The following is an 18,605-nucleotide window of genomic DNA, read 5'->3' on the forward strand; positions in this document are numbered from 1 at the left end:
GACCCCTGACGCCTCCTGAAGGAGCTTTGGAGGACTTAATTTTTTCACCCGCGGGACGAAAAAACCTCTTGTGAGCAGAAAAAGAAGGCCCTCGTCTTTGACGAGTTCCTTTACCTTTAAAATTTTGCGGTAAAAAGGTGCTCTTTCCACCCGTGAGATCCTTAATGATCACATCTAAGTTGGCTCCAAATAGACGCTCTCCTAAAAAGGGGATATTAGCCAATGCTTTTTTGGAACCTTGGTCGGCTAACCAACCTTTTAGCCACAGTGTACGCCTGAGAACCACTGCTGAGACTGATGCTCGCGCCAATAATGGAGTGGCGTCTAACGCCGCATCACACACAAACTGTAACCCCTGTATCATTTGTTCCAACAAATCTGATACCGCCTGAGGGACCTCTTCTAAGTCCCGGCGTAACCACTTGGTCCATTCAGTTACAGCCTGCGAAACCAGACCAATAGCTATTATAGGTCTGAAAGCTGATCCAATCAAGGAAAACATGGTGCGAGACATAGCCTCTATCTTGCGATCCACTGGATCTTTAAAAGACGGAGCGTCTTCTAGAGGAATAACCGTGGCTTTATTCAATCTAGCAATTGGTGAATCCACCACAGGTGGTTCTGTCCATTTCTTAATGAGGGTTTCCTCAAACGGATAACGCCTGTTAATGCGTTTAGAAATAGTAAAAGTGCGTTTTGGCAGACGCCATTCTTCTTCGATTGGATTGCCAAAACATTTGGGCAATGGAAAAACCTTCGCCACTTTGATGCGTTTTTTAGTCCCAAAAGGGATTTCAGTTTCAGCTATTTCCGACGGAATACCCTGTAATCTTAAGGTTTCTTGAACAGATACAATGAGTGCGTTTACCAACGCTTCCTCTCTGGCTATGGCTGATGCCGAAACATCCTCCTCGCTGTCTGAAGAGACAGTACCCGAGACACCAATCCCAGATGAAGTACCTGCAACTGCAGAAATAGGCTCAGAGTCTGAATCCGAGGTTTCAGATAATAAGGGGTTAGGCGGGGGGTCGCTTTCTTGCGCCCTGTCCCTGACAAGCCACTTCCACCCGGGACACAAAAGTTTCCATAATAGCTGACAATGATTCAATCGTCAGTGGGGTGCTGGAGGATCCTGCAGACCCCTCGAGGGGATCCGGAGGAGATACATGAGTGGCAGGGTCCATGTTAATTCAGGACGCCTTTGCCAGAAAAAACAAAAAAACTTTTTTTTTTTTTATGTGTCTCCCCCTAGCGCAATAGCGCCCCTCAGAGTACCTGCTTCTCGATCCCCACAGAGAGAGAGAGGGACCCCCAAGGCTCACCAACCGATGCAGTGAAGTTTCCAACCAACTGCAGTCAGCGTCTGTCTTTTACAGACTGGAAGGAGCTGTTGCTTTTTCCCGGGTAGAAGGACGTGGCTCCGCCCCCTGTGTACGCCTTCCGGCGTTCCCAGCTCTCCACGAGGTAGCTGGGCTCATGAAACATGGCCGCCCCCATACAAGAGACATAAGACTCCAAAAACATGGCGGCCGGCGTGACCTGAGGACATACATGCACTTGGTCTACGACAAAATGGCGGCGGACCGCCGAAATCGTTTTCCCAGCACATCCACCTGCATCTCTGCTAAGTGGCGATATATGGATCTACAGAAGATACACTATAAATAAGGTAGGATTATACCTCCTATGTCTGCTGTAATGTTACAGTCTGCTGGGTAGAGTGTTAGCTCTCAAACCAAGTCCACTTCCCACAAACACATACTGTATTTACAAGGGGGACTTTTTAGTGTCAGATATATACTGACCATGTATGGAGGGGCCCATAATTCATGCTGCCCCATAACGAGGAAAGAAAAAAGGGAACGTTTACTCACCATACCAAACCGACAGGCACCCTCTCTTCACAATACCCTCTCCACCGGGGTGGGGGGTTGTGGACCACTCCGGACGCCTCGACTCTCTGGTTCCTGGCGTCCAAGCGAGACTTTTAACTCGCAAGGTCAGTCCCTCCACTGGGACTCCGTCGCGGCCGACCCAGCGCGGAGCTCTGGTCTGCACGCGCTCGTAGGCAGAAACCGGGGTGACCACTGGATCTCAACATCCAGCCCGTCGCCCGGCCCCGCATACTTACTTGAATGTGTCGCGGCCGACCAAGCGCAATGCAATGGTCTGCGCGCGCTCGTAGGCTGGCTGGGGTGACCACAAGTGTCGCCCAGTCCGGCGTTTTTGCTTGAAGATCTCACAGGAAAAAAACACTGGAGAAAAACTACCTAAAAAATGTCTTTTTCTAAAGAAAAAAATCTTGCCAGGACCAAAAGATCCCAGCAAGGAACTTAGGTCCTTACTCCTGACTAGACAGGAAAAAACTGATTCCCTGTAGCAGAGAGAGGGAGGATATACCCTCAGGGACTGCCCTTAAGGTGGAGCCAGAACGTTTTGTCTTTCTGCCTAGTCCTACTCCTGCGGAGACAACATAACCCAGCTCTTGAGAATCAAGAAGACTACGTCTGTCAATGAGCGATAGAGAAAAATCAATTTCAAAAGGGGATAAAAAGCTAGGACTACAGATTCCAGCAGGGAACCAGTTCCTTACTCCTGAATAGGCTGAAAAAACTGAAGTCCTACTACAAGAAGTGGGACGTGTACCCCCTAGGTCTGCCCAAGGGCGTAGTCAAGTTGTGTTTCTACCTAGTCCTACTCCTATGGAGAGCAGCATAACCCAGGGGTCAAAGATGATATGGAGCTGTGTCCGTCAATGAACGAAAGAGAAGATTGCATTGCAACAAAAGCAGGGCAGGTCTTTGATAAATATCTCTGAAGAGATTTACATTATTCTCGGAAATCCTCCTAAAGTCAGCCATACATGGAAGTTTAGCTTGTTCAATTTTTAAATGACTTGATGAGTCAACCACTGCAACAGTAACTTCTAGAGTGTCACTCCTATGGCTTCAAACATGATTTCCTGGCAGGACAATTTACATTTATAAAGAGTCCAACCTTAAGTCCTCTAAGGAAAAAATATGTAGGCTATTTCAGGCTTTTTATTAAAAAGTGTTTGCTGTAATTATTAAAATCCCATGAATGGTCCATTTCTTTACCTATATTTGAGCAAAGCACTGGAGGAGATGGGTTCAAAATTAATCAGATGAACAACTAGAAGGTTTATTAAAACCAGGCCTCTGAAATCTAATTTATTGCAACCTGAAATACTGTATAGTTTCATGCCAAACGCTATATGAAAGATGACCCTAGGCAAATATTAAAATATGCTTTACTTTGCTGATTTATTTCAGTCAATGTAAAGAAATAATGTTTCCACTGACAGTGAAATTACCTGAAATATATCTTTACTCTGACTTGAGATATTCAACATGAAAGTTGATATAATGCTTGCAGTGGATGCAGTATCCAGTAAGATGATGGGCAGGAAAAAGAAGAGGGAGGTTGGGTACTTAGAAAAAAAAACTGGATTTTTGTCTTACCGTAAAATCCTTTTTGCTGATGTTTATTGTCGGACACAGCTCCATATCTTCTTTGATCCCTAGGTTATGCTGCTCTCCTTAGGAGTAGGACACTAGGCGAAAATGAATTGACTATGCCTATAGGACAGTCCCAGGGGTATACTCCCACTTCCTACTATAGGACTTCAGTTTTGTAACAAGCATGGTCAGAAGAATACATAACCCAACTCAACAGAGGGGCGGGTGTTGTGTCCGTCAATGAACATCAGAGAAAAGGATTTTACTTTAAGACAAAAATTCAGTTTTCTCTTTCGTTCATTGACGGACACAGCTCCATATCTTTATTGACCCTTGGGACGCCCCAAAGCAGTGAGGGGTGGGTAAAATACAGCAATAAATATATTTCCCAAAAGGGCTAAACTTAGCTAACCAGATAAAGCAGAAACTCAACATGGAACAACTGGAGCCCACCTACCAATAAAAATACACACTCAATAGGCAGGAGCCTCTGCAACAGAAGCATGCAAAACTTTGCAGCCAAATGCAGCATCCGCAGATGCTAGTACACCCACCTTGTAAAACGTTGTGAACATGTGTACAGACGACCAGGTGGCTGCCTTGCAAACCTGTACCACTGACGCCTGATGACGGAAGGCCAAGAGGCACTAAGCACCCTTGTAGAAAGCACCTCAACAGGGAAAGGAAGAACCTGACACTTGATAGAATAGGCCTGCACCACCATCTGCCTGATCCATCTGGAAATGGTCCCAGCAGATGCAGCCTGCCCTTTACGAGAACCATCGGTAAGGACAAACAAGAAATCAGGGTACAAAGTACACCCTGATGGCCCGAACCACATCCAGGGAATGCAAGGCAATTTCTTTTGGATGTTTCAGTTTAGGACACAATGAAGGCAACACAATGTCTTCATTTAAGTGGAACCCCGAGACAACCTTAGGAAGGAACAACTGACATGGATGTAGTATGACTTTGTCCCTGCGAACTCTTGATCTGACTCTTGATGGTGCCCAGGGCCAAACTTTGATCTACACCTCTTTGTAGAAACTCCAGTAGACGTGACACTGAAAAGAAACAGGGACTGCTGACTGAGGTAGTCCGCCTGCCAATTTTCCACCGCTGGAATGTGCACAGAAGAGAGGGCTAGAACAAGCGTTCTGCCCACCTTAGAATGCCGGTCACTTCATTGGCCGCTAGGGCACTTTTGGCACCCCCTTGATAATTGACATATGCCACAGCCGTGGCATTGTCCGATTTAATCCTTACCGGACACCCCTGCAAATGATCCGTCTACTGGGACAGACAAAGCCGGATCGCCTGAATTTCCAGGATATTGATTGGCAGGCTGGACTCCTCCTGACACCAAACTCCCTGGGCCGATTCCATGCCCAAGACACCTCCCCACCCATGCAGACTGGCGTTTGTGGAAACCACCGTCCAGTACAGGGGAAGAAAATGACTTTCCCTGCCAGAACGCCGGTAAACGGAGCCACCACAGCAAGGATCCCCTCATACTCTGGCCCAACAGAACCAGATTGTCCAAGGACCGAGGATTCTTGTCCCATTTGGACAAAATCTCCTTTGGCAGAGGTCTGGTAAGAAACTGAGCAAACGGAAGCGCCTCGAAGGTGGAGACTATTAAACCCATCCCTTGCATGCAAGTCCTGAGAGATGACTGGCAGTTGGATAACAAGAGCCGAATCGCATGCCGCAACTTCAGCAGTTTTGTTTCTAGAAGAGCAAAGGCTGAATCCAGAGTCAGGCCCTAGAAGTCCAATCTGTTGGATAGAGTCAGAGCTGAATTTTGAAAATTCAGCATCCAGCAAAGCTCTTGCAGAGTTCGCACAGTGATGTCCAAATCATTCTGTAGGACAGACGGGGACTCTGCTCGCACAAGGAGATCGTCCAGGTACCACAATCCCCCTCTGCCTGAGCAAGGTTAACACCAGGGCCAACACTTTTGTGAACACCTGAGGACCTGAGGCAAGACCAAGGGAGTAATGCCACGAATTTGATAGTGCTCCTCACCTACGGCTAAGCGAAGAAAACACTGGTGCCCGGCAAATATTGGGATATGAAGGTAAGCGTCCTTGATATCGATAGAGGCCAGAAAATCCCCTAAAGGGATGCCACTACCGTGTGAATAGAATCTATTTGGAATTTTTAAACCCGCACAAAGTGGTTCAGGGCATTGAGGGCCAGGATTGGACGGACCTTGCCTTCCTTCCTGGGAACAGTAAAAAGGTTTGAATAAAACTGAAAACGTTCCGAATCTGAAACTGGTACAATGACTCCTTGTGAGAGCAAATTCTGAACTGCCCCGAGAAAGCCTTGTAGCCGATCCGGGGACAGGCGCAGGTTGGAAAGAAAGAAGTTTGCCGGAGGCAAGGCCCGAAACTCGATCTTGTAACCAGACCAACTCGTGGACCCATTTGTCTTGAATGAAGGAGGTCCACGGGTCCGGAAAGAAGCGAAGATTTCCCCTTAACCCATGTACGGGTAAAGGCACCCCTTCAGGTAGAGGAGGACTTGTCTGCGGGGCCAGTGGAACCCGCTTTTAATTTACCAACCTAGGGTCTCTTGGAACCTCCCAAGAATGTGACCCACGGGATGAAAGTGCCGCTTGTGGGCCGAGAAGACAGACCCATGTTTGTGGCGAGGCTCTCTGATTTTAGTAATCTGCGAAAGCAGGGTGCTCTTACCTCCCGTGAGACCTTTAATGATCTCTCCCATAGGAACTCCGAAAAAAGTGGTCCCCCACAAAGGGGAGATCCGTTGGCACCTTTTTGGAGGCCTGGTCCGCAGACTAGCATTTCAGCCAAATTATGCGGCAAAGAGTGACCGCTGTTACAGATACCCTGTAGGCCAAAAGGGTCGCATCCAGAGAGGCACAGATATACTGTAACCCCTTTATCAACAGATCCACCAGCACCGCCAGCTCAGGGGGATGCTGACCCCCTTCCAAATCCTGGCATAGAAGCTTTGCCCATTCCGTTAAGGCCTGGGAGACCAAGGTTATGGCAAACACCGGCTTCAAAATTGAACCTGCCAAGGTAAAAAGGTAGCGGACCAGAGATTTCACCTTCCTGTCTACAGGGTCTTTAAAAGACGGAGCGTCCTCCACTGGCAGCAATGTGACTTTATTTAATCTGGAAACCTGAGAATCCACCACCGGTGGAACTCTCAGTTTCTTTAAGAGGGTCTTCTCAAAAGGATACCTCCTAGCAAAACGCTTGGGTATCCCAACAATGTGTTTCGCGGAACCCCACTGACTAGCAACAATCTCGTCAAAATGGGCAGGAAAGGGGAACACCTTAGTCAACCTTGGATGGTCTGTGGGTACCAGCTGACGCATCATTAACTGTGTCCTCCATTTTTAAAGTTTTCCGCACTGATACAGTTAGTGCCTCCACCAGTGCCTTTCCTTGCGCAGATGTAGTGGAAGAGGAATCATCCTCACTGTCCGAACACTCGAGGTGTGTAGACGCAGACCCCGTGGGGTTACTCGTGTCCACGGTGGCCAAATCAGCCTATGAATCTGAGGATGCAGGTGAAGGCAAGGGGTGCTTTTTGCTAGGTCTTTTTTGAAAGGCCATATCCACTTTGGACAAGGACTGCAGGACTGCCATCATGGCCGCCAGGGTGGACTGAGACCCAGAGGGTCCCGCTTCTGAGAGTGGGTCAGGTGATGACACGTGCTCTAGGGACTTCATAGTAAGCTGGGGACTGCCAGCAATAGCTGTGCAAAAAAATTTTAATAAAACGCTGTAAAACCCCCTACCGCTGCACCGATGGCACCACAGATCCAAGTGCACCAAGCAGCGCTGCTATAGCAGAAGAGGGAGTATGTATAGCCCCAGGGACTCACCACCACCGACTTAGGAGGAACAGAGAGCGCCAAGCAGCTGGCAGCAAGCCACTAGAGGCCCACGGCCAAGCAACGCTCCATTCGGCTACACGAAAATGGCCGCTGCATTGATTTAAATAGGAAACCACTAAAACATGGCCGCGGACTACACAAACATGACCGCCAAGTTCCCATGATGTTCAGCCACGGGAAAATGGCAGCGCCACGTGGCAGGCCTTCGACTCCCGGGACCCTTTAGGTACTTAAGCCCAGCAAGGGGGGCCTAGACAGGGATTTCCCAGGATATTTTTCCCATAAAAAAATTGTAAATTGAGCCGCAGCAGCACACTCCCACCCATCCTCTGGCCACAGCTCACCTTAGCACAGCCACTCCAGAAGAGGGGACTGGGGGGGAGGGGTGTGTGTGCCAGGGAACCCTGCTACTGAGGAGGGGGCGCCATGAGGGTAGGAAGGACACATGGGGGCCCCCTCAACTCAGGGAGGGGCCTGCGCCCACCCCAACATTTCCCAGAGGGGAGGGGGGGACACTACTCACCACACCTTGGGACCGGCGGGCACCATTCCGGGCAGATCACCTCCCCCATCTTAGAATGGGGGGTGCTGCGGACCAGAGGTACGCTGCGTTTTAGGCCGCAACCAGGTCATGTGCATCCTCGTGAGGTGTTTCACTCACAGGCCTGCCCTGTCCAGTGGGGCTATGTCGTGGCCGACCAAGCGCGGAGCTGTGGTCTGCATGGGCTCCCTGGCCAGACTGGGAGAACCGCAAGGATCTAGGATATCCAGTGTGTTACCCAGTCTGGCAGTTGATTGTAGTTCTCACTGGAAAAGACTTCAGTTTAAAAAGGAAAAAAATGCTAGGACCAAAGATCCCAGCAGGGAGCTAGGTTCTTACTCTTGACTAGGCAAAACAGAACTGAAGTCCTATAGCAGGAAGTGGAAGTATATCCCCTGGGACTGCCCTATAGGCGTAGTCAATTCTTTTCCACCTAGTGTCCTACTCCTAAGGAGAGCAGCAGAACTCAAGGGTCAAAGAAGATATGGAGCTGTGTCCGTCAATGAACGAAATATATTTTTATTTTTTTTTTCTTGGCTGGAGCTAGTGAAAAAACAAACCCCATTGCCTAACTATACTCACCCAATACAGACTCATGTTACAAGACAATGGTCATATTTGCAGGTACAACTGGCAGTTACTTCTTAAAGATCAAATCTAAGCAAGGTTTTGTTCTAAGAACCAAATAGAGAATACTACACTACTTTATGAATAGTAAAGATAGACACTTACTTGGGGAGATTACCAGAAAGAATTTTCAGGGCATATTCCCGCAGGTACTTCTGGAATATAGTGGTAAGGGCAATCATTGGCTCTCCTGTGCTAAGCTGGGAACACTGCACCATACACTTTTTGTAATACACAAACAAGTCTGCACAGCTTGGCAACACAGCTCCGGCATCCTCTGAAGTAGACTTTGGTGGACCTTGGGCCTTGAAATCCCCAGCAAACCGATCAATTAACTCACCAAGATTCCTAGAGCAAAAACAAGTGTCACAATTTAGCTGATGAGAAACAGAATACAACCAATATAAAATGCAAACTTGATTATGGTGTCAAAGCTGAAGTTTGGGAAATAAAAACTTTACCTGTAGTGGGCCCCCTTCTGCACCGCAAGGATTAATTATATATTTTGCCTAGGGAATGATGAATAAGGTAATATGTTTACATTATGCCTTGCTCCCATTAACTGGTGCTCTCCTCCACTGTCTGGTGTCCTGGGTTGTGGAGGGGCCTCAGTAACCACACATACAATGCAGGACTGCAGGTCCTGCTTTGAAAGGGATGTTAGAGAGCTGCACCCTATTTTTTAGATGGCCTTATTCCTTATCCTCTAGGAAAGATGAGCAATTAACCCAGGCAGTCATTTTTTCCCTGGAGTTCAACTTTATTGAAAAAACAAAAAAAAACAAAAGCTGTTGACCCTTGCCTGTAAGAATGGCCTGGCATTTTGTCATGTCTGCAGCGTTCTTCCCCTGGGTTACAAGTACCACTGTTTGAGATCCTATGACTTAAGTTATATTGTCCTCACATGCTCTCATGCATAGATATATGAGCTTGATGCTCTGTAATCATACTTGCATTTGATTTTCATTTTGTTGCATTTTTGACCATATGTTTTAGTGTTTCCAGATAGTTTGGGCTTCATGTGAAATTCCTAGGGGTGTTGACATTGCTGTAATAATTTGAACTACATAGTGGGATTTTTTAGGTAGAGGGTGTCATGCAAATATTTATCAATATGTATTGTGTTTAAACTTTTGATATTTTTGCACTTCTCCTTAAATACCATTTCTTGTATTTTTTTATTGTTCATTTGATTTAGGATACTTGCATTTACAAACATTAACACATTACACTTTGCCCTATATGGAGTTCATTTAGAGACACAGCTGAATATTCTTTACCAAAGGGTTATGCTGCCCTCTAAAGAAGTAGGACTAGACAGACAGCACAAAAGCTTGGCTACGCCCTGTGGGCCGTCTTCAGCTGGCATAATCCCCCTCTCTGCTTAGAGATACTCAGTTTTGTAACAAACAGGAACAGAAGCATAAAAACTCCTTAGAGGGGTGGGTGCTGTGTGTCAATGAACTCTGAGAAAAGGATTTTACAGTGAGTACAAAAATCCTTTTTTTCTCTTCCGTTCACTGACAGACACAGCTCCATATTCTTTACCATAGGGATGTCACAAAGCAGTGCCAAACATGAGTGGTGGGAATAACAAACCCAAGGCTAAACACAACCCAATCCAGGTAATAGTAGCTCAGCTAGAACAGGAGCCCAACCTGAAATACACCCTCAAGAGAGAAAAACAGATCCTCTAAATTGCAGCATGCAAAAACTTTGCGGCCAAAGGAGGCAAAAGCAGATGCCAAAACATCCACTTAGTAAAAAAAAAAAAAAAAGTATGCACTGACAACCAAGTGGCCGCCGTGCACACCTGCGCCACTGATGCCTGATGACAGAAGGTCCAAGAATCATGAAGTGCCCAAGTAGAATGTGCAGTCACAGGGAAGGGGGGATCCCGACTCCTAGGCGAATAAGTCTGGGCCACCGCCTGTCAGATCCATCTGGATATGGTAGCAGAGGAAGCAGGAAGCCCCTTCTGCGGGCCGTCCGTAATCACAAAGAGTGAGTCTGACCCCCAAAGGGACTCAGTGGCTTCCAAATAGCTCAATCAACATCCAGAGTATAAAAAGGCAAATTCCCTAGGTTGAGCCAGCCTGGGACACAAGGACCGCAGCACATTGTTCTCATTCAAATGGAAATCAGAGACAACCTTTTGAGAGGAATGACGGCCATGGTCGCAGAAACACCTTATTCCTGAGAAACCCCAAATAGGAAAAACGACAAGACAAAGCTGCCAGCTCCAACACCCTGCGAGCAGAGGTAATAGCCAACAAAAAAGCCACCTTTTTTGACAGCGTAAGGAAAGGGATCTCCTGTATGTTTTCAAAGGGAGGCTTTTGAAAACCGACAGAACCAGGTTCAAATCCCACGCTAGCAGAGGAAATATTACAGGCGGAGTAAAATGATGAACCCCCTGAAGGTATGTACTAGTGATCAACCGATATTGTTTTTTTACCGCCGATACCGATATTTTGGTCATCGGGTATCGGTATCGGCCAATATCTGCCAAAATTTTCGGAAATTAAAAAAACATTTTTTTTTTTAAATGTCTACAGGTACTGTGGTGGAGGGATCTGGGGGTCTAAAAGACCCCAAACCCCTCTTCTGCACTTAAGCATTCAAAACGCCAAGTTTGGCTGTTTTGAATGCTGTACGTTTTTTGAATTTGGCGCCGCCAGTACCCGGAAGTGATGGCATGTCATGACACCACTTCCGGGTACGCAGCAGCGCTGAATTCAAAGAAATGGACCCGGGTCAGACGGCGGTGGTGAAGGTAGGATTCCCGGGCGTCCCGGTGGGACGGGAGACCCGTGCGAGCTGCGGAAGGCAATGGGGGGGGACTTCCCCTCCCGCTCCTTAGAATGACAGCCGAGCGGCATCTCAGCAGTATCTGTTGTCATTACAAGACAGCCGACCGTCGGCTATGGACACCGGTACCGGGTTGATGCCTCTAGCTGCAGGCATCATCCGGTACAAGCACTTTCCCTGAAATATCGGCAATATCGGTAAATAAAAAGCCGATTCCGATATATCGGGGAAAGTCCATATCGGCCCTCGATAGATCGGCTTTGCCGATAACCGATCGATCTTTAGTATTTACGCCCCAATGAATGGGAAGCCAAAGGTCTTCGAAAAAAAACTGCCAGGGCAGACACTTGGCCTTTCACGGTGCTCAAAGCCAGTTTCTGATTCAACCCCATTGAAGAAAGGCCAGAATCTGAGTCACCGAAAAGGAACAAGGATGGACTCCTCGAACCTCACACCAGGAAATGTACACCTTTCACATCCGATGATAAAGCTTTTGAGATGTAGATTTCCTTGTTTATAGCATGGTTGGAATCACAGAGCCAGACAAGCCAATGTCAATGAATGGAAGAGAAATCCGTTTGGAGTCAGTCTTTATGAATTCCAGGGACTGGCTATTGTCACAAAAATGATGCTCATCATACAAACAACATTTAAAAAAAAAGTACTAGTAAAAAAACTGATTGGCTACCTAAGGACCAAAATAGACTGAAAATAAACCAAACTGAGACCCTTGTACTGCACTGCACTGCCAGCAGTTTAAAAAAATGAGATTTTTGACTTACCGTAAAATCCATTTCTCTAAAGTTCATTGGCTGACACAGCTCCTGATCTTCTTAACCATTGGGTTATACTGCAGAATACAGAAGTAGGACACTAGGCAGAAAAAAAGTCTGGCTATGCCTATGGGCAGTCCCAGGGGGTATACTTCCTCTTTGCTATAGGTACTCAGTTTTGTTACAAGCAGTGTCAGAAGAATTACAACTCCTATTTTCTCTTTCGTTCATTGACACTGCTCCTGATCTTTTTCACCATTAGGACGTCCAAAAGCAGTGTTAAACATGAGGAGTGGGAACAGTGAAAAATAAATTCCCAAGGCTAAACTATAGCCAACCAGGTAAACAGGAGCTCAATCAAAACAACTGGAGCGCACCTGAAAAGAACAATACACCCTAAAAGAGGACCAGGGTCTCTAAACAGCAGCCTGAAAAACTTTGCAGCCAAAGGAAGCATCCGCAGATGCCAACACGTCCACTTTATAGAACTTTGTGAAAGTGTGCACAGACGACCAGGAGGCCGCCTCGCAAACCTGTGTCACCGACTCTTGATGACGGAAAGCCCAGGAGGCACTGAGCGCCCGAATAGAATGCGCCTTGACAGGGAAAAGAGGAACCTGACCCTTGATGGAATAGGCCTGAATAACTGTTTGTCTGATCCATCTGGAAATGGTCGCAGAGCAAGCAGACAACCCTTTCCGAGGCCCATCCGTGAGCACAAATAGTAAGTCTGATTTCCTAAAAGACTCCGTAGCTGCCAGGTACACCCTACTCGCCCAGACCACATCCAAGGCACACAGGGAAGACAATACAATGTTTAAATTTAAATGAAAATCAGAGACAACCCTTGGAAGGAACGACGGACCGGGGCGAAGAACTACCTTATCTCTGTGAACCACCAAGTAAGGTGAACAGCAGGATAATGCCGCCAATTCCGACACCCTGCACGTAGAGGTGAAAGCCACCAAAAAGGCCACCTTCTGAGACAGCATAAGCAGGGGCATCCCCCCTAGATTCTCAAAAGGAGGCTTCTGGAGGACTGAAGGCACCAAAATAAGTTCCCAAGGCAGTAATGGAGAATGCACTGGAGGAGCCAAGTGCCGAACCCTGAGGAAAAGTTTGCACCAGGGAGTGTGTGGCCAAGGGCCGTTGAAAGAAGACCGCTAAGGTAGACACCTGACCCTTGATAGTACTCAAGGCCAGTTTTGCTCAACCCTGTGTTGAAGGAAGGTCAAGATCCCAGCCACCAAAAAAGAACGAGGATGAACCCCAAGAGACTCACACCATGCAATGTACGTCTTTCATGTACGATGGTAGGTCTTTCTAGAAGTAGACTTCCCAGCTTTTAACAGCGTTGGAATCACCGACAAACCTGTATCCTTCAGCACCTGGTGTTCAACAGCCAAGCCGTCAAAGCCAGCGACTGCAAAGCAGGATGGAAGATTGGTCCTTGGGACAGCAGATCCTCCCTGAGAGGAAGTTTCCAAGGAATGTCGGCGTACCAAGCCCGGCCAGTCCAGGACCACTAAAATGATCGGAATCCCTTATGCCTCGATCCTGCACAGAAGTCTTGGCAGAAGCTTGAGATGAGTGAAGACGTAAATCAGACAATACTGACCCCACGGGGCCACCAGCGCGTCTGTGGCATACGAAAGAGGATCCCGTAGCCAAGCCACAAACCTCTGCACCTTTTTGTTGAGCCGGGACACCAACAGATCCACTTCGGGGATGCCCCACCGGAGACACGACAGATGAAACCCCTCCGGATGAAGGGACCACTCCTATTGGTCCAATGCCTGCCAACTGAGATAACCCGCTTGCAAGTTTTCCATCCCGGAAATGTGTACAGCGGAGAGGGCTGGAACTAACCGCACTGCCCACCTTAGAATGCTGGCTACCTCCAGAGCCACCAGGACACTTCTTGTGCCCCCCTGGTGACTGACATAATCCACGCCCGTGGCATTGTCTGATTGAATGCGCACTGGACAGCCCCGAAGACAATCCGTCCAATGTTCCAGGCACAGTCTGATCACTCAGAGTTCCAAGACATTGATCGATAGTCTGGACTATTCCAGCGTCCAGATCCCCTCATCAGAATTCTTGTCAAGGACGCCTCCCCAGATGGACAGGCTGGCATCTGTGGTGACCACTGTCCAATACAAGGAGAGGAAGGATTTGCTCAGCCGAAGCGCCCGAGAAAGAAGCCACCATATCAGGGACTCTTTCGTTCCCCGGCTCAGCCGGGTCGGATTGTCCATAGACTGCAGATTCTTGTACCATTTGGCCAGAATCTCCCTTTGCTGGGATTTCGTTTCGAACTGTGCAAATGGAACCGCCTCGAAGGTAGACACCATAAGAGCGAAACTCAATCTTGTAGCCGGACCGTATGACCTTTGCTGCTCTGGATGGCTTGTGAGTGCCAAACGGAACCGACGCCTCTGTGGCAGCTTCAGCTGCATCCTTCATTTTTAAAGGTCTCACGCACAGATCCAATCAGTGCATCCTCCAACGCCTTTTCGTGTGCAGTTGTAGAAGTGGAGGAATCATCCTCGCTATCTGAGAACTCAGGGCACGTGGTCATAGAGCCAGCAGAGTGACCCATGTCCACGGTGGCCGAATCAGATTCAGGATCTGAGGAGACAGATGAGGCAGGGGGCGCTTTTTACTAGCCCGTTGCCCAAAAATCACCTCCACCTGGGACACAAAGGACACCCAGTGGAAACAGGCACCTGAAGCCACCAAGATAATCTGCACTCCACGTGCAGCTATCAGGAAGTAAAAAGATCTAGGAGTCGGCACCGGGGGATGAGGAGGGGCTCCCACCACCAAAATTGTCGCCCACAGGGCTCCACTGTCATGGCCGCCACTATTTTCAATGGCAAACAAGTTCAAAATGGCTGCCAGACTACACAAACATGGCTGCCGTGCATTGAGAACACGGGCTACCGCAGAATGGCAGCACCAGGAGGGATCAGAAAATGGGACAGGCAGGAAGGAGGGCCCCTCGCAGGAGCCTCCACTAGGTAGAGCCCCCCACAGCCGATCGCCCAGTCGCCGGCGGCGCACCCCTTCTGACCCCATCGCCAGCACAGCACCCTGCCCCTACCCCAGGTGGTGGACCAGGCCACTCCACAGCCCCTGTGAAGACGGGGGTGGATGCAGAGCAATATGGCCCACAGGGACCACCAGACCGATGACGGAGTTGCCCAATGGGAAGGAGGAGTACAAACGTCCCATGGAGGGGCCCACATCCACCCCAAAACCCTCCAGGGGGAAGGGAGGGGCAGCTGTTAATATATCAGGAACAAGGCGGGCACCGCTCCAGACAGAACCTCCTCTCCATCGAAATAGGGGAGTTGTCGGCCAGGAGGAATGCTGCGACTCGGGTTGAGACACGTTCGTATGCGACTACGCAAGGCGGTTAAGTCGTAGGCCAGCCCCCTCTGGTGTCGCTATGTTGCGGCCAACCTAGCGCTGAGCTCTGCATGCACTCGCTGGCCAGACTGGGGTGACCACTGGATCTAAATTATCCAGCCCATTGCCTAATCCGGCAGTTGATTGTAGATCTCACAGGAAAAAAAAAGCAGGAAAAAAAAAATCTATTCAAAAATAAAAATTTGCCAGGACCAGAGATCCCAACAAGGAATTAGGTCCTTACTCCTGACTAGGCAGAAAAAAAACTGAGTACCTATAGCACAGAGAGGGAGTATACCCCCTGGGACTACCCATAGGCGTAGCCAAACTTTTTTTTCTGCCTAGTGTCATACTCCTGTAGGGGGCAGTATAACCCAATTGTTAAGAAGATCAGTCAATGAACAAAAGAGAAACATACATTTAAAGATGTAATGGTGAAAACAGAGCAGCATTATTGTGTATTTTATATCTGCCTGGAGTTCAGCTTTAGCTTCAGAGAAAAATCAGGTAACCAATTTGAGTCTCTGTCTGGTGGGGTTGGGTAAATCTCAAGAATTGATAGACAAGAATATTAATCCTTTGGCAGAGAAAATAGTATCTATACAATTCTGTATAATATTTAGCCATTTGCCTGCATCAGAACTTTAGGGCTATATTAATTACCATATTGACATTGATATATACTCACTGCAAAACTTTCAAACACTCAAAGTACATGAGTGATCTGAAACCACTGTAAACAATGATCCATTTTTTGGGCATAGCTGTAGCAAATATGCTGATTGTAATGGATTTAAGATTCATTTTACCAGATGTACACACTGAAGACTGGAAAAAGTATTGATCACTTCTTATACATTTTTAAACCCTTTTTCAATAAAGGTGGTACTAGTAATCTGTCCATATAGGAATAAAAGCGTTGCAAATGAAACATATAAATGATCACTTTAATATTAATTTTAAAACTTACTAGACTACCCTGCTGCCACGAAAATGAAAGACTCAATAATAATGGGGCCAGTAATTTTCCACATCGCGGAGCAAGCATGAACTTAACGCATTCATTTTCCATAGAAGTCAAAAAACAAATTTGTCTGGAAAAGAATGAATCCTCCCATCTGTAATTAAATAAAAACATCCCTAATTTTACATTTTCTATTCAAAGCTCCTGAATTGTGAGTAAAATATTTGGCTGCTGCCCATCACACATCTCAAATTAGAGAAGGAAAAAATTAAATTTTTGTACTTATAAAAGGCCTTCTCTTGGAATCTATTGGGGGACACTAGAGCTCTTTAACCTTCAGGTTATACTGCCACCTACATGAAAATTGGACACTGGCAAACAAAAAAAAAACCAGTTGGTAAGCCCAAGATAACCCCTCCCCGCTACTGCGCCTCAGTTTTGTAGCAAAGCAGTGCTGAGAGCATGATCCTAAACAAGAGGGGTGTGCTCTTCAATAGACTCCAAAAAAAAAAAAAACAACATTTTACTAAGAGTGCAATAATACTATTTTCTTTCTCTTCCACTGAGGGACATCAGAAGTTTTTACTATTCGGTATGTCCAAAAGTAGTCTAGCTGAAGGGTGAGCAACACAACAAACAGGAGTTGGCACCAGATGGAGATGAACATCCACCTGGTAGAACTTGGAGAACCCTTGAATAGAAGACCAAGAGACAGCCTTGCAAAAATGGGGAATAGTTTCCCGATCCCAGAAAGTTAAAGAAGCGTTCAAGCGCTCACACATCCCGTAGTGTGTGCGCCTCAATAGGAAAGGGTGGAACCTGATCATGAGTCCAAAAGCTTGAAAGATGGTCAGGTAACCAAATTGGCTCTGTCTGGTGGGGTTGGGTAAATCTCAGGAAAGAATAGACAAGAATATTAATCCTTTGGCAGAGAAAATAGAATCTATACAATTCCGTACAGTAATTAGTCATTTGCCTGCAGCTGAACTTTAGGGCTATATTATCATATTGCCATTGAAAAATATACTCTCTGCAAAACTTACAAACACTCAAAGAACATGAGTGATCTGAAACCACTGGGAACAATGATCCTTTTAATGGGCACAGCTGTAGCAAATATGCTGATCGTAATGGTCTGTCTGAGCCACCTAGAGATGATGGAACATGAAGTGCAACCTTTTCAGGGTCCATCTGAATTGACAAAAAGTGAATCAGTCTTGCTGAAAGAAGCAGATGCTGAGAGAGACTTGCACAGCTCAAACCACAAACCAGAGCCAGACAGAAGAGAAAAAACTGAATTTTTGTAAAATCTTACCTGTAAAATTCCTTTCTCTGAGTCCTCCGACAGTCGCCGCCTCTTCATATTCGTCACTAATGGGGTTATTGACCTTTGCTCCGTAGGAGTAGCTAGGCAACAGAATATATTAATATCAAAGCTTTTAGCATATCCCACCCCCAGGGGGTGGTCCCCTCAGTCAATACCTCCCTGCTTCCTGCATTTCCAACTCAGTTTCAGTAGCATAGCAGTAGAGTACATAAACAAACCCCAAAAGAGGGGCGGGGGCGGCGACTGTCGGAGGACTCGGAGAAAGGAATTTTACAGGTAATATTTTACAAAAATTCAGTTTTCTCTTACGTCCTCCGACAGTCGCCGCCTCTTCATATTCATCACTAATTGGGACGTCCCATAGCAGTGTAGACATGAGGGGTGGGAAAAAAGCAGCCGCGCCTAAAGCAACGCAGAACCCACATCAGAGAAAGGAACCTTACCAAAGTAAGAGAACCAACTGGGCAACAGGAAAACGTGCTCAAGAGGAGCAACAACCCAGGAAAGAACAAGTAACCTAGGGGTAAAAACACCCCAACAGCAAAGGGCCCAAACAAGGGACCCTAAGGCACCGCCGCACTAAGAACTTTACGGCCAAAGGAAGCATCTGCCGATGCCTGAACATCCACTTTGTAAAATTTCGAGAAGGTGTGAACGGATGACCAAGTTGCCGCCTTACACACCTGGGCCACAGAAGCCTGATGACGATAGGCCCAAGACGTACTCAGAGACCTGGTAGAGTGCGCCTTCACAGGAAAAGGAGGAACCTTCCCCTTCAAAGCATAGGCT

At 47.2% G+C, this 18,605-nt stretch overlaps 1 protein-coding gene across 1 annotated transcript in view; it reads right to left on the reverse strand.

Annotated features, from left to right (window-relative positions):
* The window catches only part of VPS53 (VPS53 subunit of GARP complex), a 296,463-nt gene that overhangs the window by 101,939 nt on the left and 175,919 nt on the right, over positions 1-18,605 (reverse strand). The window contains exon 14 of the mRNA XM_082246053.1: positions 8,633-8,875. Within this exon, the coding sequence (XP_082102179.1) occupies positions 8,633-8,875 (243 nt within the window). The remainder of the gene's footprint in view (positions 1-8,632; positions 8,876-18,605) is intronic.

Source organism: Pelophylax lessonae (genome assembly GCF_965119305.1).
Source record: "Pelophylax lessonae genome assembly, chromosome: 2".
In the NCBI taxonomy this organism is placed as follows: Eukaryota; Metazoa; Chordata; class Amphibia; order Anura; family Ranidae; genus Pelophylax; species Pelophylax lessonae.